Source organism: Malus sylvestris, chromosome 13 (genome assembly GCF_916048215.2).
Source record: "Malus sylvestris chromosome 13, drMalSylv7.2, whole genome shotgun sequence".
Lineage (NCBI taxonomy): Eukaryota > Viridiplantae > Streptophyta > Magnoliopsida > Rosales > Rosaceae > Malus > Malus sylvestris.
Genome location: NC_062272.1, coordinates 21,266,577 through 21,281,386, shown reverse-complemented (window position 1 = coordinate 21,281,386; position 14,810 = coordinate 21,266,577). Strand labels below are relative to the sequence as shown.

Sequence of the window (14,810 nt, the reverse complement as noted above, 5' to 3'; positions counted from 1 at the left end):
CTGCAAAACAGCTGATACTTCCTCGCTTAATGCCACAGTTTCTTGATCATTGAATCTCCTCTTGTTCGTTCAAAGCTCTTTAAGGAACTTTGCATACTTGGGCACTTGTTTTATGGCATCTAAAAGAGGTAAGTTCACTTGGACTTTCCGGAAAGTATTCAAGATTTCCTTATCAGTTTGCTCTTTCTTAGACTTCATAAACCTACGAGGAAAAGAAATAGGGACACATGAGTTAAATGAATTTTGAACTTCTTTACTTACCTTATCAGAATCTTTTTTGTTCAATTCTGTATCTTTAGGAGACTTTTCAGTTTCTGATGAAGCTTCATCTTGCTCAAGATTCTTGGTTTGTAGCTCCCCTTGTTCAATTGTGTCTTTTTTAGTCCTCTTTTGTATCCTCGGCTGCTCAAAAACTTCTTTTCCACTCCTTAAAGTCACAACATTCATCTGCTCCGCATTTGGATTCACCACGGTTTGGCTAGGCAACCTTCCTAGTTGGTGTTGTTGCCCCATCAAACTTGCTAACTGACTCATTTGGCGCTCAAGGTTTTCAATTGCTTTGTCTGTTTTCTGTTGATGAGATTGAGTAGAGTTAGCTAAAGAAGCAATTAAATCCTCAAGAGACTTACTTGGAGCTTGTTGTTGTTGAGGCTGAAATGGTGCCTGCGGTCTTGCTTGAAAGAAGCTAGGCGGACGGTTATAGTTGTTGGGAACAAATTGTTGTCCGTTGTCTTGATTGTTCCACTTTAAGTGTGGATGATCGCGCCATCCTGCGTTATAGTTGTTGGAAAATGGATCATACTTTTGCCTTTGTTGCCCTTGAAATCCTCCTAACGCATTAGCTTGCTCAAGACCACCTTGATCCATCAACGAAGGGCACATGTCCGTGGCATGTCCCATCATTGAACATACACCACACACCTGTTTTGGAGCCACCATAACCTGTTACAACTCGTTAACTTTCTTAAGAGGTAGCTCATCTCTCCCTCCAAATTGTCGTGTATTGCCAGCAATGTTCTTTAATAATGCCTTAGCATTTATTGGTGTCTTGTCCATGAATGCTCCTCCACTTGCTGCATCAAGCATTACACGATCAGTACCACATAATCCTTCATAAAAATATTGTATTAAAAGATGCTCTGAAATTTGATGATTAGGACAAGATGCAACCAAATGTGTGAATCGCTCATAGTAATCTCCAAAGGGCTCTCCATGTTGTTGTCGGATTGCACGTATGTCCTTCCTTATGCTTGCAGCTTTTGTGGCCGGAAAATATTGCTCCAAAAATGCTTGCTTCACCTGGTTCCATGTGTTCATTGATCCCGGAGGTAAATTGTAAAGCCACTCCTTTGCCTTGGCTTCTAATGTAAATGAGAATGCCCTCAACTTGACTTGATCCTCATCCATATTTGCTGGTCTCATTCCCGAGCATACCACGTGAAACTCCATGAGATGCTTGTTGGCATCCTCTGTTGAGAAGCCATGGAACTTAGGCAAGTAGTGAATCATGCCGGACTTGAGCTCAAATCCTCCGTCTGCATTACAATGGTTGTTGATCCGTATTCGGCGTTGCCAACTCCCTCAAAGTACGGTTATCAGCCATGCCTTCTTGTGGTTCTTCCTCCTATTCAGAACTCAAATGTAGTGGAGAAGATGGTGGTAAGGACATCGATGCACGCTTCGGCTTGATTTTTCCCTGAAGCTTTCGAAGTGTTCGTTCAAGCTCAGGATCATACGAAGCTAGATCAATGCTCTTGGACCTTCGAGTATGCATATACTACGAAGAGTACCTGAAATAAAAACAAAAACAAAAACACTAATGAGACAAGAAAAGAAAACAACAGAAAAATAAGTAATTAAAAATAACAATCCCCGGCGACACGACGCCAAAAATTTGATAGGATGAAACATTACCGTTTATCATATCGTCACAATTCACAGCAGAAGAGGGGGAGAAACTGATCCAGGTACTGAAGGATCACAAAACTGCCATAGCTTGGAGCATTGCAGATATCAAAGGTATAAATCCAGCTACATGTATGCATAGGATTCTGCTGGAAGAAGGTGCAAAACCAACTATGGAAGCTCAACGCCGTTTGAACCCACTCATGATGGAGGTCGTTAAGAAAGAGGTTATCAAACTTCTTGATGTTGGCATCATATATCCTATCTTGGACAGCAAGTGGGTAAGCCCTGTTCAAGTAGTTCCGAAGCGATCCGGAGTCACAGTTGTTAAGAATGAAGCTAGTGAGCTAGTGCCTACACGTGTGCAAAATAGTTGGAGAGTCTGTACAGACTATCGGAAGATAAATAGCACCACACGCAAGGATCACTTTCCAGTTCCGTTCATTGATCAAATGTTAGAAAGGTTAGTTGGTCATTCTCATTATTGCTTTCTTGATGACTATTCTAGATATAATCAGATTGCAGTTGCTCCGGAGGATCAAGAAAATACGACTTTCACATGTCCATTTGGCACATTTGCATATCGAAGGATGTCGTTTGGACTTTGCAACGCCCCTGCCACATTTCAAAGGTGTATGGTAAGTATCTTTTCTGATATGATTGAGAAAATAATAGAAGTGTTCATGGATGATTTTTCAGTTTATGATGATTCTTTTGATGCATGTTTACATAATCTGTCCCTAGTTTTAAAACGTTGTCAAGAAACTAATCTAGTGTTAAATTGGGAAAAATGTCATTTCATGGTTTCGCATGGATTAGTTCTAGGGCATATCATATCTGAAAAGGGAATTGAAGTTGATAAATCTAAAGTAGAACTTGTTAGTTCTTTACCCATCCCTACTACTGTCAGGGAGGTTCGTTCTTTTCTTGGACATGTAGGTTTCTACCGTAGGTTTATGAAGGACTTCTCAATGATTTCTAGACTCTTGTGCCGTTTACTTCAAAAGGATGTAACATTTGATATGAATGAAGAATGTGTGGTAGCATTCAACAAGCTTAAGGAGTTGTTATCCACGGCTCCTGTGATCATGCCACCAGATTGGAGTTTACCTTTTGAGTTGATGTGCGATGCTTCAGACTATGCTGTTGGTGCAGTTCTAGGGCAGCGTGTCAACAAAGTGCCACATGTCATCTATTATGCATCTCGAACACTCAATGATGCACAGTTGAATTATTCAACAACAGAGAAGGAGCTTCTAGTTGTTGTATTTGCTTTAGAAAAATTTAGATCTTATCTGATTGGGACTAAAGTTATTGTGTTTTCTGACCATGCAGCTTTGAAGTATCTACTCACAAAAAAAGATGCAAAACCACGACTCATTCGATGGATACTTCTGCTTCAAGAGTTTGACTTGGAGATCAAGGATAAGAAAGGGAGTGAAAATGTTGTAGTAGATCATCTTAGCCGATTTGTGCATTCAAACACAGAGGAAGATCACATCCCTTTACGTGAAAGTTTTCCGGATGAGCAACTGTTTTCATTTAAGATTACTGACCCTTGGTATGCAGATATTATCAATTACAAGGTCATCAAAAAGATTCTAGATGATTTTACACGTGCTCAAAAAGATAAGTTTGTCAAAACCGCCAAATACTACGAGTGGGATGATCCTTATTTGTGGAAATATTGCACTGATCAATTGATTAGAAGGTGTGTCCCCGAATCTGAGTTTAAATCTATTCTAACTTTTTGTCATTCTTATGCATGTGGTGGCCATTTTGGAGCAAAAAGGATAGCCCTGAAGGTGTTAGAGAGTGGTTTTTATTGGCCTAGTTTGTTTAAGGATGCGTACGAGTTTTGTGCAACATGTGATCGTTGTCAATGAACAGGTAACTTAGGCCCAAGAAATCAAATGCCACAAACCCCTATTTTGGTTGTTGAGATCTTTGATGTGTGGGGCATTGATTTCATGGGACCTTTTCCATCTTCAAATGGTTTTCTTTACATTTTATTGGCTGTGGATTATGTTTCTTAATGAGTGGAAGCAAAAGCCACCAAAACTAATGATTCAAAAGTTGTTTCAGATTTTATTAAGAGTAACATCTTTGCAAGATTTGGAATACCTAGAGCAATCATTAGTGATGGAGGGAGTCATTTTTGCAATCGAACATTTGAAGCGTTGCTTAGGAAGTACAATGTCACACATAAGGTGTCTACACCTTATCATCCACAAACTAGTGGTCAAGCAGAAATATCAAACCGTGAGGTGAAACAAGTTTTAGAGAAAACTGTGAGTCTTAGTAGGAAAGATTGGAGCATGCGCTTGAATGATGCATTGTGGGCTTATAGAACTGCTTATAAGACTCTTATTGGAATGTCCCCATTTCAGTTAGTTTATGGGAAACCATGCCATCTTCCAGTAGAGTTAGAGCACAAAGCTTATTGGGCGATCAAAGTCTACAACATGGACATAAGTGTTGCTGGACAACAGAGGAAGCTTCAATTGAATGAGTTAGACGAAATCCGGAATGATGCATACGAGTCTAGTCGAATATACAAGGAGAAATCAAAGGCATTTCATGACAAGATGATATCAAGGAAGAGCTTTTCCATTGGACAAAAAGTTCTTCTATTTAATTCTCGCCTTCAGTTATTTCCAGGTAAACTTCGTTCTTGATGGGTTGGTCCATTTGTTATAACTAATATTTTTCCTCATGGTGCAATGGAAATCCAAAGTGCAAAGACCGGAAACATGTTCAAAGTGAATGGGCATAGACTCAAGCCATATTATGAGTCTTTTGCGAAGCATGATGTGGAGGTTGTACCCCTCCAAGAACCATCTCCCCTTGGATGATTACTCTTGGTACCGTTTGGCTGCGGACGTAAAAGCAAGCACTTATTGGGAGGCAACCCAATATTTCTATTCATTGTTTTTTTTATGTCATTTTCAATTTTTAGTTTGCTTTTTTTGAATTTTCTTGCGTGCTAAGCTGAATTATTTCGTTTCTTTGTAGGAATATTTGGTTATGTCTACCCTTGGAGTTGATTGTAGAATTGAAGTTTGGGGGTCATCGCTTGCTTTCACTGCAAATTGGGGAAGTTTTCAGTCTAAATGCTTTATTTTGTTTATTATTATTTATTTTATTTTTATTTATTTATTTTTCATTTTCTGACATTGAGGACAATGTCCATTTTAGGTTTGGGGGTAAGGATCTAAAAAATGACCAAATTGAAAATGTTCATCCCTTTGACTAAGAATTGGTTTGATTTGTTTCCTTGTTGTTGCTTTTTGTTTTCTTAATTGGTTTTGTTTACTCTAAAAAATAAAAAATAAAAAATAAAAAAGTTTAAAAATGTGAAAATCCAAAAAAATATTGTCTTATTTTCTTTATCGTTTTGAAGTAGATTTTTGTTAGTTTCTCGACCCAATGATATAATTGGATTGAATTTGAACCACGGTGATCAAGAATTTAGTAAGCATGTGTTGTGTGAAATTCCTTATTCTCTTGTTAGCCTTGTACATGTTTAATCATCTTTGAAAAACCAAATGCACATAGCCTTGTTGATGTGAAACTAAAGTATGACTTAAAACTTCGCATGTGAATATAGTGACCATATACAACCTATGTGAGTTTTTGAGTCTATTGAAAGTGTGTGCATTTTTCATACACTCATATTCTTTCATGTGTGATGAACTTATGTGAATTACATCTCTAGAACTTGCTTAACGATATTTTGAAATGTTTGTCATTGATTGCATGAACTTGAAAATGATAGAGGCATTAGGTTTATCACCATGGCCCAAATAAGCATGTTTCCTAAAGAAAAATGATATCATTAGATTGCCAATTTGAGCCGTATATGTTGAGCCTTTTATTTCTTATCACCAGATACGTCTCTCCTTATACCTTAAACATTTTTCCTTACCCTTTCCAAGCTAGCTAGTGAGCAATGTGAGATTGTCTTATGAGAAATATTTGTGAAGTACTTCGAAGGAGTTTGGCAAAAGAATAAGTGTGAGGGTATTTTATGTTTGTATTTAGTTATGTACGAAAATTGGATCAAAAAAAAAAAAAAAAAAAACAAAATTGTATACAAAGCAAATAAAATGTTTTTTTTTTTTTTTAAGTTTTAGTATAGGGGTGTGGTTGGAGAGCTTGAGTTCTTATAAATCTCAACAAGAGAATTGCTTGCAATGTAGCTTGGAATTTGTGTTTACCTATCCCTTCATTTCTATAACCCTCTCCCTAAGCCTCATTACAACCAAAAAAAGTCCTCTTGATTTAAGTTTTGCAATTATGATTGTGGAGATGAGATCTTTATGCAAGCTTATGGTAGATCTTTCACATTTGATTCTTTGAGCGAAACACGTTAAACTAAACATATGTGTGATTGAGTGTATGTCCTGTGAGAAGATCACTAGTTAGCATGTGGTGTTTTAAAAAAAAACTTGAAATTGCATTATCATGACTATTACACACACTACACTTCATGGATGATTAAAAGGTTACTGCTAACATTTGAATAAGGAAGATGAGCTTGGATTAGCTTGTTTGGTGCTAGCTAAGGTTCTTGATGATTTGTTTTCTTGAATGAAATTTTATGAGGGTCACATAGGGGGAAGCTATTGTTTTTCATGTAGCTACTTTTTCATATTTTCTTCGTTTTGCACGAGGACTAACAAAAGCTAAGTGTGAGGGTATTTGATAAGCTCATATTTATATATACTTTACATCAAATTCACTTGTCTTTTCTTAGTTAGTTCCTTATATTTTTGAGCTATTTACTTTGTTTTTGTGTTTAGTAGGATTTGTCAAGCAAAGAAAAGAAAAATAGCACAAGTTGGATATTAAGTGACAAATTCGTCAAAACTGCCTGTGCAGATCAGCTGACTTTGGAAGCAAGTTGCGAACAGCTCAGAATGAATTAGAGAATGAGCCTTATATGCTTGGAAAGCTACGGATGTCTATTTTCTGGAGCATTTCGCGGATTGTTAATAGCATTTTTGTAGAATAAGTTATGACCTTTTTAACACTGAAAGGTTTCCAAGACACTGAGCAGTTTGTAACTGCATTGAAGGCAATAAATCCAATAAAACTTGCAGCCAAGAATAAGCCAGCTGACATCTCCTCAAATATTAGATGAAATGGAATTAAAGATAAGGATTAAGTGGGAGTAATTGGCATAAAGGTTGCCCAAGGAGTTACAATTGTTTTACAATTTCCTCATTTATTGTCATCACTAAATGGTTGTTAGTGGGGTGAGTTATGGAGCAGAAATGGGGCAGCAAGCATGGGCATAAAGGCTGCAGGTTGCAGCAGCAAAAAAAAAGAGAGTTCTTTAGAGAAAAAAAGATAGAAAAAAAAGGAAGGAAAGGAAGGAAAAAAGGCAAGGCTGCTGCGTTGAGAAATGAAGGAAAGGAAGGAGGAAATCTTGGCATTCTCTTCTCTTGGTTTTATCTTCTCAAACTCATGTCTTTCTTTTGGTTTATTTTGAGAACTATGTGTAACTAATTTTTTAGAAGTTAGGGGCTGTTTTGAAGCCCCGAATATGATTGCAATTTTGTTATGACATTTCGTTGAATTACTTTTATGAATGGATGAAACTTGGTTCACTACTTGTCTCATTGATGAATTCTTTATTTGTTTTCTATGGATGCATACGTAGTAGCATATCTAGGATTCTAATGCTATGAATATGTGTGTGACTGCCCTTGTCGAATGAGGACCTACATATGTTCTAAAGTAATACTTGTTAATTGTGATTAACATGTGAACCAATTTCTAGGATAAGTAAGACAACGCCAATACTTACGATGCCTTGTGATGACTCAAACTCTTTTCGTTCTTAATGATTTCTACTTGTTAAATCTATGAACACGCCATTCTAGACTGCATGCTAGGGACTAAGTTAAGTTGAAAACGCCATTCTCTTAACATACTACGTAAGAAATATTAATAGGTTGAGTTCTAACATTGAGCCAACTTTAGCATCTTCATCCGGAAATAAAAGAAATTTGAATGAAACATAACATGTTTGCATGATTATTTGGTGGTGGATAGCAATACCCTTAACTCGTTTTTCTTAATTTGTGAACTACTTAAAATTTGTTTCTATCCTGTTTTTGTTCGATTTAATTTAAATAGCAAATCAACTCCAAAAATCCCAAATATTTGTGTGAGTGTAGCTTTGTGTGTCTAGTATATTCATATAAAATTTCGTAGACTTTAGATATGTATAAGTCGGTCTAATAATTATTTTTCGGTGGCTGGTCAGTAGGGACAGCAACCCAGTTTTTGTGACATTTTAGGTAGTTAGATAAAACAATCTTCTGCAGGAAAGATCCTTATTTTCATATGCTACAATTAACAAATCTTAGTGTTAATAAGGAAAATCAATAGGACATTTGTGTGCTACTTTGTGGTGTGCTTTTAATCCTATCACTCCCAAACCCAAATTTTGGGTAGGGTTTTAACTGCCTCATACCTCTTTCTTGCACTATCGTCTCTCTGCCTTTTTTCTAATTTTTATTTTTTTATATAATGGATGTGTGTGCTGTCTGCGTGCATTGTTATATGTGTGCTCTTTGTGCTTTTCATCCTCCATTATATATATATATATATATATATATATATTAATATATGTATATATATTTATAATATTTGTATGCTCAGGGTGATTATTGATTAATAATTTTTTTTAATATAATATATGTGTATGCTCTGTATATATTAAAAAATTTAGGTCCAGTGAAGCTTCGCCTCACTCCTAGGCTGGGCTATCACTCGGACGCCTCGCGCACACCTCATGCTTTTAATACATTGAATAAAACCAATACAAGGGCAGGTTGTGGTGAAATTTATTGAGTCGTCTCTTAAGCTTTCGACTTATGTGAACGCAATCTTGTCTTGTATTATTTATGCTTCCATATCTTGCCTCTTATTCAGTGTTATTATCTGGTATAGAGAAGAAACTGTTGCAGTCTATGCTACGGAAGGCCTCCATAACTGGAAAGAAAATTGATGTCAGCAAGAGTACTACTAATAACAAAGACGTGTCTACTTCTACAGAAGATGCTTGTCTAGACATTATGCTTGTAAATTAGTATTTATACGCCTAGGCGAAAGCCTTAAAGCGTGAGGCAAAACTTCATGAGACCAAAATTTTTAATAGATATAAAATATAATATAATACTTTGTAAAACAAATTAATCAACAATCACACAAGCAATGAGACTGGCCAATAACCAAATTGAAATAAGAATAAAAAAAGTTGCTTGAATTTTGAAACAAATTGTGGTGGGGTGGATAATTTGAAACAAATTGACTTATGAGATTGGATAAAATTGAAATATGGGATTGGGGAGAATTTAGGGTTTGGGGGATTGGGGAATTGGGGAATTGGGTGAATTATGAATGGAAGAATTGGGGCATTGAGATTGGGAAGAAGGAGGTTTATTTAAAAAAAAAAAAAAAACTTGGCCAAAACAACGTTGCTTTGGGCCATCATTTAAAAAAACAAGAGACTTGCCAAAACGACATCGTTTTGGGTCAAGTCATTAAAAATAATTAAAAGACTTGGCCAAAACAATGTCGTTTTGGACCAAGTCATTTATAGAAAAACCTATCTTCTTCTTCTTCTTCTTCGCAATCGTCTTCTTTTTGAAGTCGTCGCCACATAACAAAACAAAGCCAGCAGGGCCTTTGGCTTCGAGGGTTGCAGGAAATTTTCAAGTAGGATTCGGATTGATGAAAGGTCCTGGGAACGTCCAGTCAAACATTAGGCACGCCTCGAACACGTCTAGGCAACTTTAAGCCTATTCTTGCTAGGCAGAGGCATTTTCATTTTCGCCCCGCCTCCAAAGCTGCCTAGGCGCTTCTTAAGGTGTGTTTTTTTAAACACTAATGTAAATTCACATAATCAACACATACATTTATACCAGCCTATGAATGAACTGACATTTGGTCCAGTTACTGTATAATAATCTATCACTAGTTTGGTGAATCTTTGGGACAATTGACAGCAATGTTCACAAATAAGGCTTGTACTGATGAATGAATGGCTTTACTAATGAGTAATGACAGATATCTCTTTTTTATAATCTTTTTCATTTGTGATTTTGATTTGTGATTTTGGGTATTTTGTTCACTAATTGAAGAAAATGAAGACGCTATTCCTGACAACTTAGGCCAGGAAAGGGTTGATGCCTAGAGTTTCCCAGTGATGCCTGAAAATGGACAGTCAGATTTTGATATTTCCTCTGTGAATCTACCTACTGATCAGATGCGAACAGTTGAAAACATCAGTAGACTAATTTCTGTGGTGCCATGTACCCCTTATTTTCTCTCATTACTGTCAACCCCTTGTATTTTCTCATTTGTACGCGTTTGAAGGTTTATGTCCTTTCTTTTCCTTGAGTTTTGTGTTGTAAAATCTAGTCCATTAAACTGAACTCTAGTCTCTTTGTTGTTTCAGTTAGCAATGGAGAAAGAAGAGTTGATAGAGTCTTTGGCATTGGAGTCATCTCAATGTTCCAAGCTGAGGTAGCATAATTTTTAATTTTCAACTCAATATAGGGTTGTGCTACGGCTTTTGACTTGTTAGCATGTTGTCCACCTTAAGCAAGAAAGGCTTTCTTCGGAACTGATTAATATATTTTAGCGCTAAGGCCATGCTGTTTATGTTAACCTTATAAGGTTATACAATTAAAACACAATCGAAGGAGTGACTGACCTGATTCCAACGGCGGCCATGGAAGTCGAACACGAAAACAGGCAGGGCACGGCAACACCAAGATCTTCTATAAACTCCTAGCCGAATACAACTACTCTATGGTAAGCATTATGTTGTGTTGTCTAGGGCTTATAGGGACTGATGTTTATATATATAGGCTAAAAGCTAGGGTTTCCATCCATAAAGGAAACCTAAACTTACTTTCTTAGCCTCTAAGTTAAGTATCATAATTATAGTCAATTAAAGATTCCATCAATCCTATTTCCAATATAAGACACATGATATAGGATTAATATCTTTAAGAGATCGAATCACAATCAACATTATTTTTTCCAATATTACATTCCTATTACATGTAGTAGACCACTTAAAGGTTGATTTATATTGGATAAATCCAACATTCTCCCACTTAGTCTACAAAATGTAATATTCATGTTTATACTTGAGATTGGAGACTAATGTCTCTTTAGTGGCCATGCAACAGTGATTACATCTCGTCCTTAAACTAGTTTCTGTCAAATGCATTTCTCAACATGGAACTAACAAGGTTGTAGGGTTGACACAATCCAGAACCTTCATAATCACACATGCTAAGATCCTCATTCACATGAAACACAAATTCTGATTAAGAGATGAAACTTTAAATTAACCAAAACGTCTTACTTTATATCATCTCAGGTCTACCTTATTGTAACTCATAAGTTAAACTTTATGCTTCTTCGAAGCCTTAAATCTGCCAATGCAAATATCCTTCATCTAATGAAACCACCATTACATGCAAGCGTGAATACATCTCAAAACAATCACGCATCACTTTCATTAGACCAATAACAAGCACACAGACAATGTTTGAAGCCAACAGACACAATTGAAAGTACCAAATAGGCACATGTCCAAGTAAAATACCCAAAAGCTTTGTAAAACAAACTAATCCAACACTTATGAGCAGATGAATTAACATGTTTTTGACACTGATCTATGCACTTTACCAATTACTTTAATGATGATTTCCAACACCTACGGGCAGATTGAAATCCTCACAACTGACGCATAGACCATGTCATGCCATTTAGTATGCAGTTTGATAACAACTTGATATCCGACATATATTTCATCAGATAAATGACTAGCACACAAAAATGTGACTTAATGAATCCAACTGAAGATTAAACTGAATACATGAATTCTATACATACCTTATAGGTCATCTGCAAATGTAAGGCATTACTAACACAAAACTTAAGCTCCCACTGATCTGCAACATCATTACTTAATTTGCAAATCAATACTTAAATCATACTTTTGAAAATATGCCTTTGGGAATAGCCTTACTCAGTCAATGAATGCATATTACCCTAATGAAAGGTACAACTAAGCATGAAAGCATTCACTACTGTTACACAAAAAACATGCATCCAACAACCATCTTATATGTTTTAATAATTCCACATTTATGCTAAGTCCTTATGAGCCTCAAAACAAATGATCAACCAAAAAATCCAAATGATTGCAAATAATAGAAAAATGTACGCATATACCAAGTATTCATTCGTGCAACTTAAACATATTATAGACATTCGAGTAACACAAATTCATGGAAGATAGAATAACGCTTCAATAGATTCATGCAAGTCCACTTAGTGCTCAAAATTTTAGAACAACTCCCACAAAGTTTTCAGAGTTTATACTTGCAAATAAGTTAATGAGTGTGAAGCCCAATTTTTGTTCACTAATTCTCCCGCTTGGGTAAACACTCTTTCAAAGATGTACCTAAATAAAACTGCTTTATATTTTGGACATAATAAATTAGACATCTCAACCAACATAAAGTTGTCAAACAGAATTTCAGCAATGAGTTACACTTACTTTAGAATTAATCATAATTAATTTATAAGCTTGATTGCTACCAAATTTATACTGATCAAAATAGACATACTAATCTTCATAAAATAAAAAAATATATAGAGCCATTTTGGGTCAAAATAGTAGTCTAAAGTCACGTCTCAAAAGACTAACACAATCTGCCAGTAAAACAGTCTATACGAGCATGGGTTACTAGTAAATTCACCATAATTAACATACATGGCAAAAAATTACGAAACTTTGCAGACACATAGTAGACATCTATATGTTGAACGTAACTAAAATTCAGATCATTTGGTGACCATTAGGTGTGTCATTCACCAGATTTAAATCAAGTCACGTAATCTGCTAGAAACAATTATGTGCATCTATCATGAATTTATGCATCCATAACAAACTCAATTTCATATTATTTCAATTTCAATGTCCAAAGGAAACTTTAGTAGTCAAATTTCATCCTCTAAACCGACATCATAGTTCAAATTGAAAAGATTTACAAGCACAAGATTTAAAAAATGCGTACCTTAGCAATCCTTGATTAACCTTCATGGGTCCAATACTTTGCATCAACAAGTCTCATGAAGAGACACAAAATACGTCATGATGCAACCGATTTCCATGCCTTAAAACCACAACCTATTATGGGGCTTATAGTGGAAATATTTGCAACTGATGGCATGGAACTTTATCCCCAATAAACTTCATGAAACTAGGTTAATTTACACCTATAGGCAGAAAATTAACTAGTTTCTAGTACTAGATTTTATGTCTCAAGAGTACCTTCATGAAAAAATTCAACACATATGGGCAGATGAAGCTTTCACTACTCTTATGAAATAAAACCCATACTATGCCATCATAATTAAACTAAAAGAAACAATCCACACCTGGGGGCTGAAGATTATCACTTTTATTCTAATTAAGATGCAATGTTGATCGAAATAACTCAAAAACCATAGTCCCATCATCAACTAAGCGGCTGTGGCTTGCTTAGTTGACAAGACATTGATCAACTCTGCCCTGAAACAATACAAGAAGTCACATGGATTAATTAACTGTAAGTGACAAAATTATTATAACCTGATTCGAGCTTTGAGTCTTGCCAACAAATAGCACTAATTCCTTCATGACTCCCTTTGACATTAAATTAATCTCAAGAAACCTGACAGCATATTTTAAAGAGGTTAATCACATATAGAACAAGTTTCATTCCACCACAAGAATGTCAATACTTATCAGTATGGAGTCAATTACTTAAAAGCTAGATTGCTCAAATGTTTTCTTAAGTTAAACATGTTCCTTTCCTTTTTATATATTTCTTTCCGTAGTACAAAACTACTAAACATAGCATTAAAATCATGCATTAGCTTTGTAAATACCAAATTAAATAGGAACAACCAAAATTATTTTCTTCCATAGAAAACATCTCCAATATATGCCCTACATTAGCCTTGAAAAGTTTCTTTTCTTCTCCCCTTATGACACATAAAAATTTACTAATCAAAGCACTGTTTAAATTATTTAGGCATAGGAAAAATCACAAACAATAATACATGTTTGAAAATTCAGGCTTATCAATTAAGCCACATACTTTGAATGGATTACATACCTCATGCCTTCATATGTTCACCACTTCTTTGTAAACATATATATAATCACATGACCAACCAAAGTTCTCATATAAGAATAGATAACAATACAAATGAGTATTGTCACATAATTACTACAAACCTTATTCATTTGTATAATACCTTTGTTCTTGTCACTGGATGCTTTCTGTCATTCTCAGTCAATCCACAATTATACATCAATTTTTCATAGTTAACTAGTCATGTATAATTTAAATGACTATTGAGATAGGAAAGCACATTATAGAAAACCCGATTGATTAGGCATGTAGGTTTCTTACACTGTTAATGGCATAAAATTTTATCCACATCTCATGAAAAATTGGTTCAAGCAAATTAGTTACAATTTATCATATGCCATGTTCAAGGAAAAATTAGAAGAAATTGTGTCACCTTACACATCCTTGAAACAAACAGCCATATCCGTGATGCTATAGATGCAATAACAAAAGTTGCCAAAATTTATATTGACTTGCTTTCAAATATAGATGTATATGAACTTAGCATATGCATGCATTCCTGCAACACAACTTTAACATATGTTATCACAATCATAGGTAGGCAAAACATATCCCAATAGTGTTGATAAATTATAGGATATGACTAATTATGTCTCCTACAATAAAAAAGATGTCATGACATGGTTGGATTTTGCGGGAACAATATAACATTTCATGAAT

At 35.4% G+C, this 14,810-nt stretch overlaps 1 protein-coding gene across 10 annotated transcripts in view; it reads left to right on the top strand.

The window, feature by feature from the left end:
- The window catches only part of LOC126596160 (protein BLISTER-like), a 31,070-nt gene that overhangs the window by 13,615 nt on the left and 2,645 nt on the right, over positions 1-14,810 (top strand). For 3 of the 10 annotated variants that reach the window (XM_050262656.1, XM_050262671.1, XM_050262655.1), the window contains exon 12: positions 10,382-10,449. In XM_050262656.1, coding sequence (XP_050118613.1) covers positions 10,382-10,449 — 68 coding nt within the window. Of the gene's footprint in view, positions 1-4,920; positions 5,995-6,710; positions 7,115-7,162; positions 7,521-8,871; positions 9,108-10,064; positions 10,133-10,381; positions 10,450-10,602; positions 10,713-14,810 lie in introns of those variants that run through there. The other 7 variants (XM_050262658.1, XM_050262660.1, XM_050262657.1 and 4 more) reach the window with 7 other exon arrangements.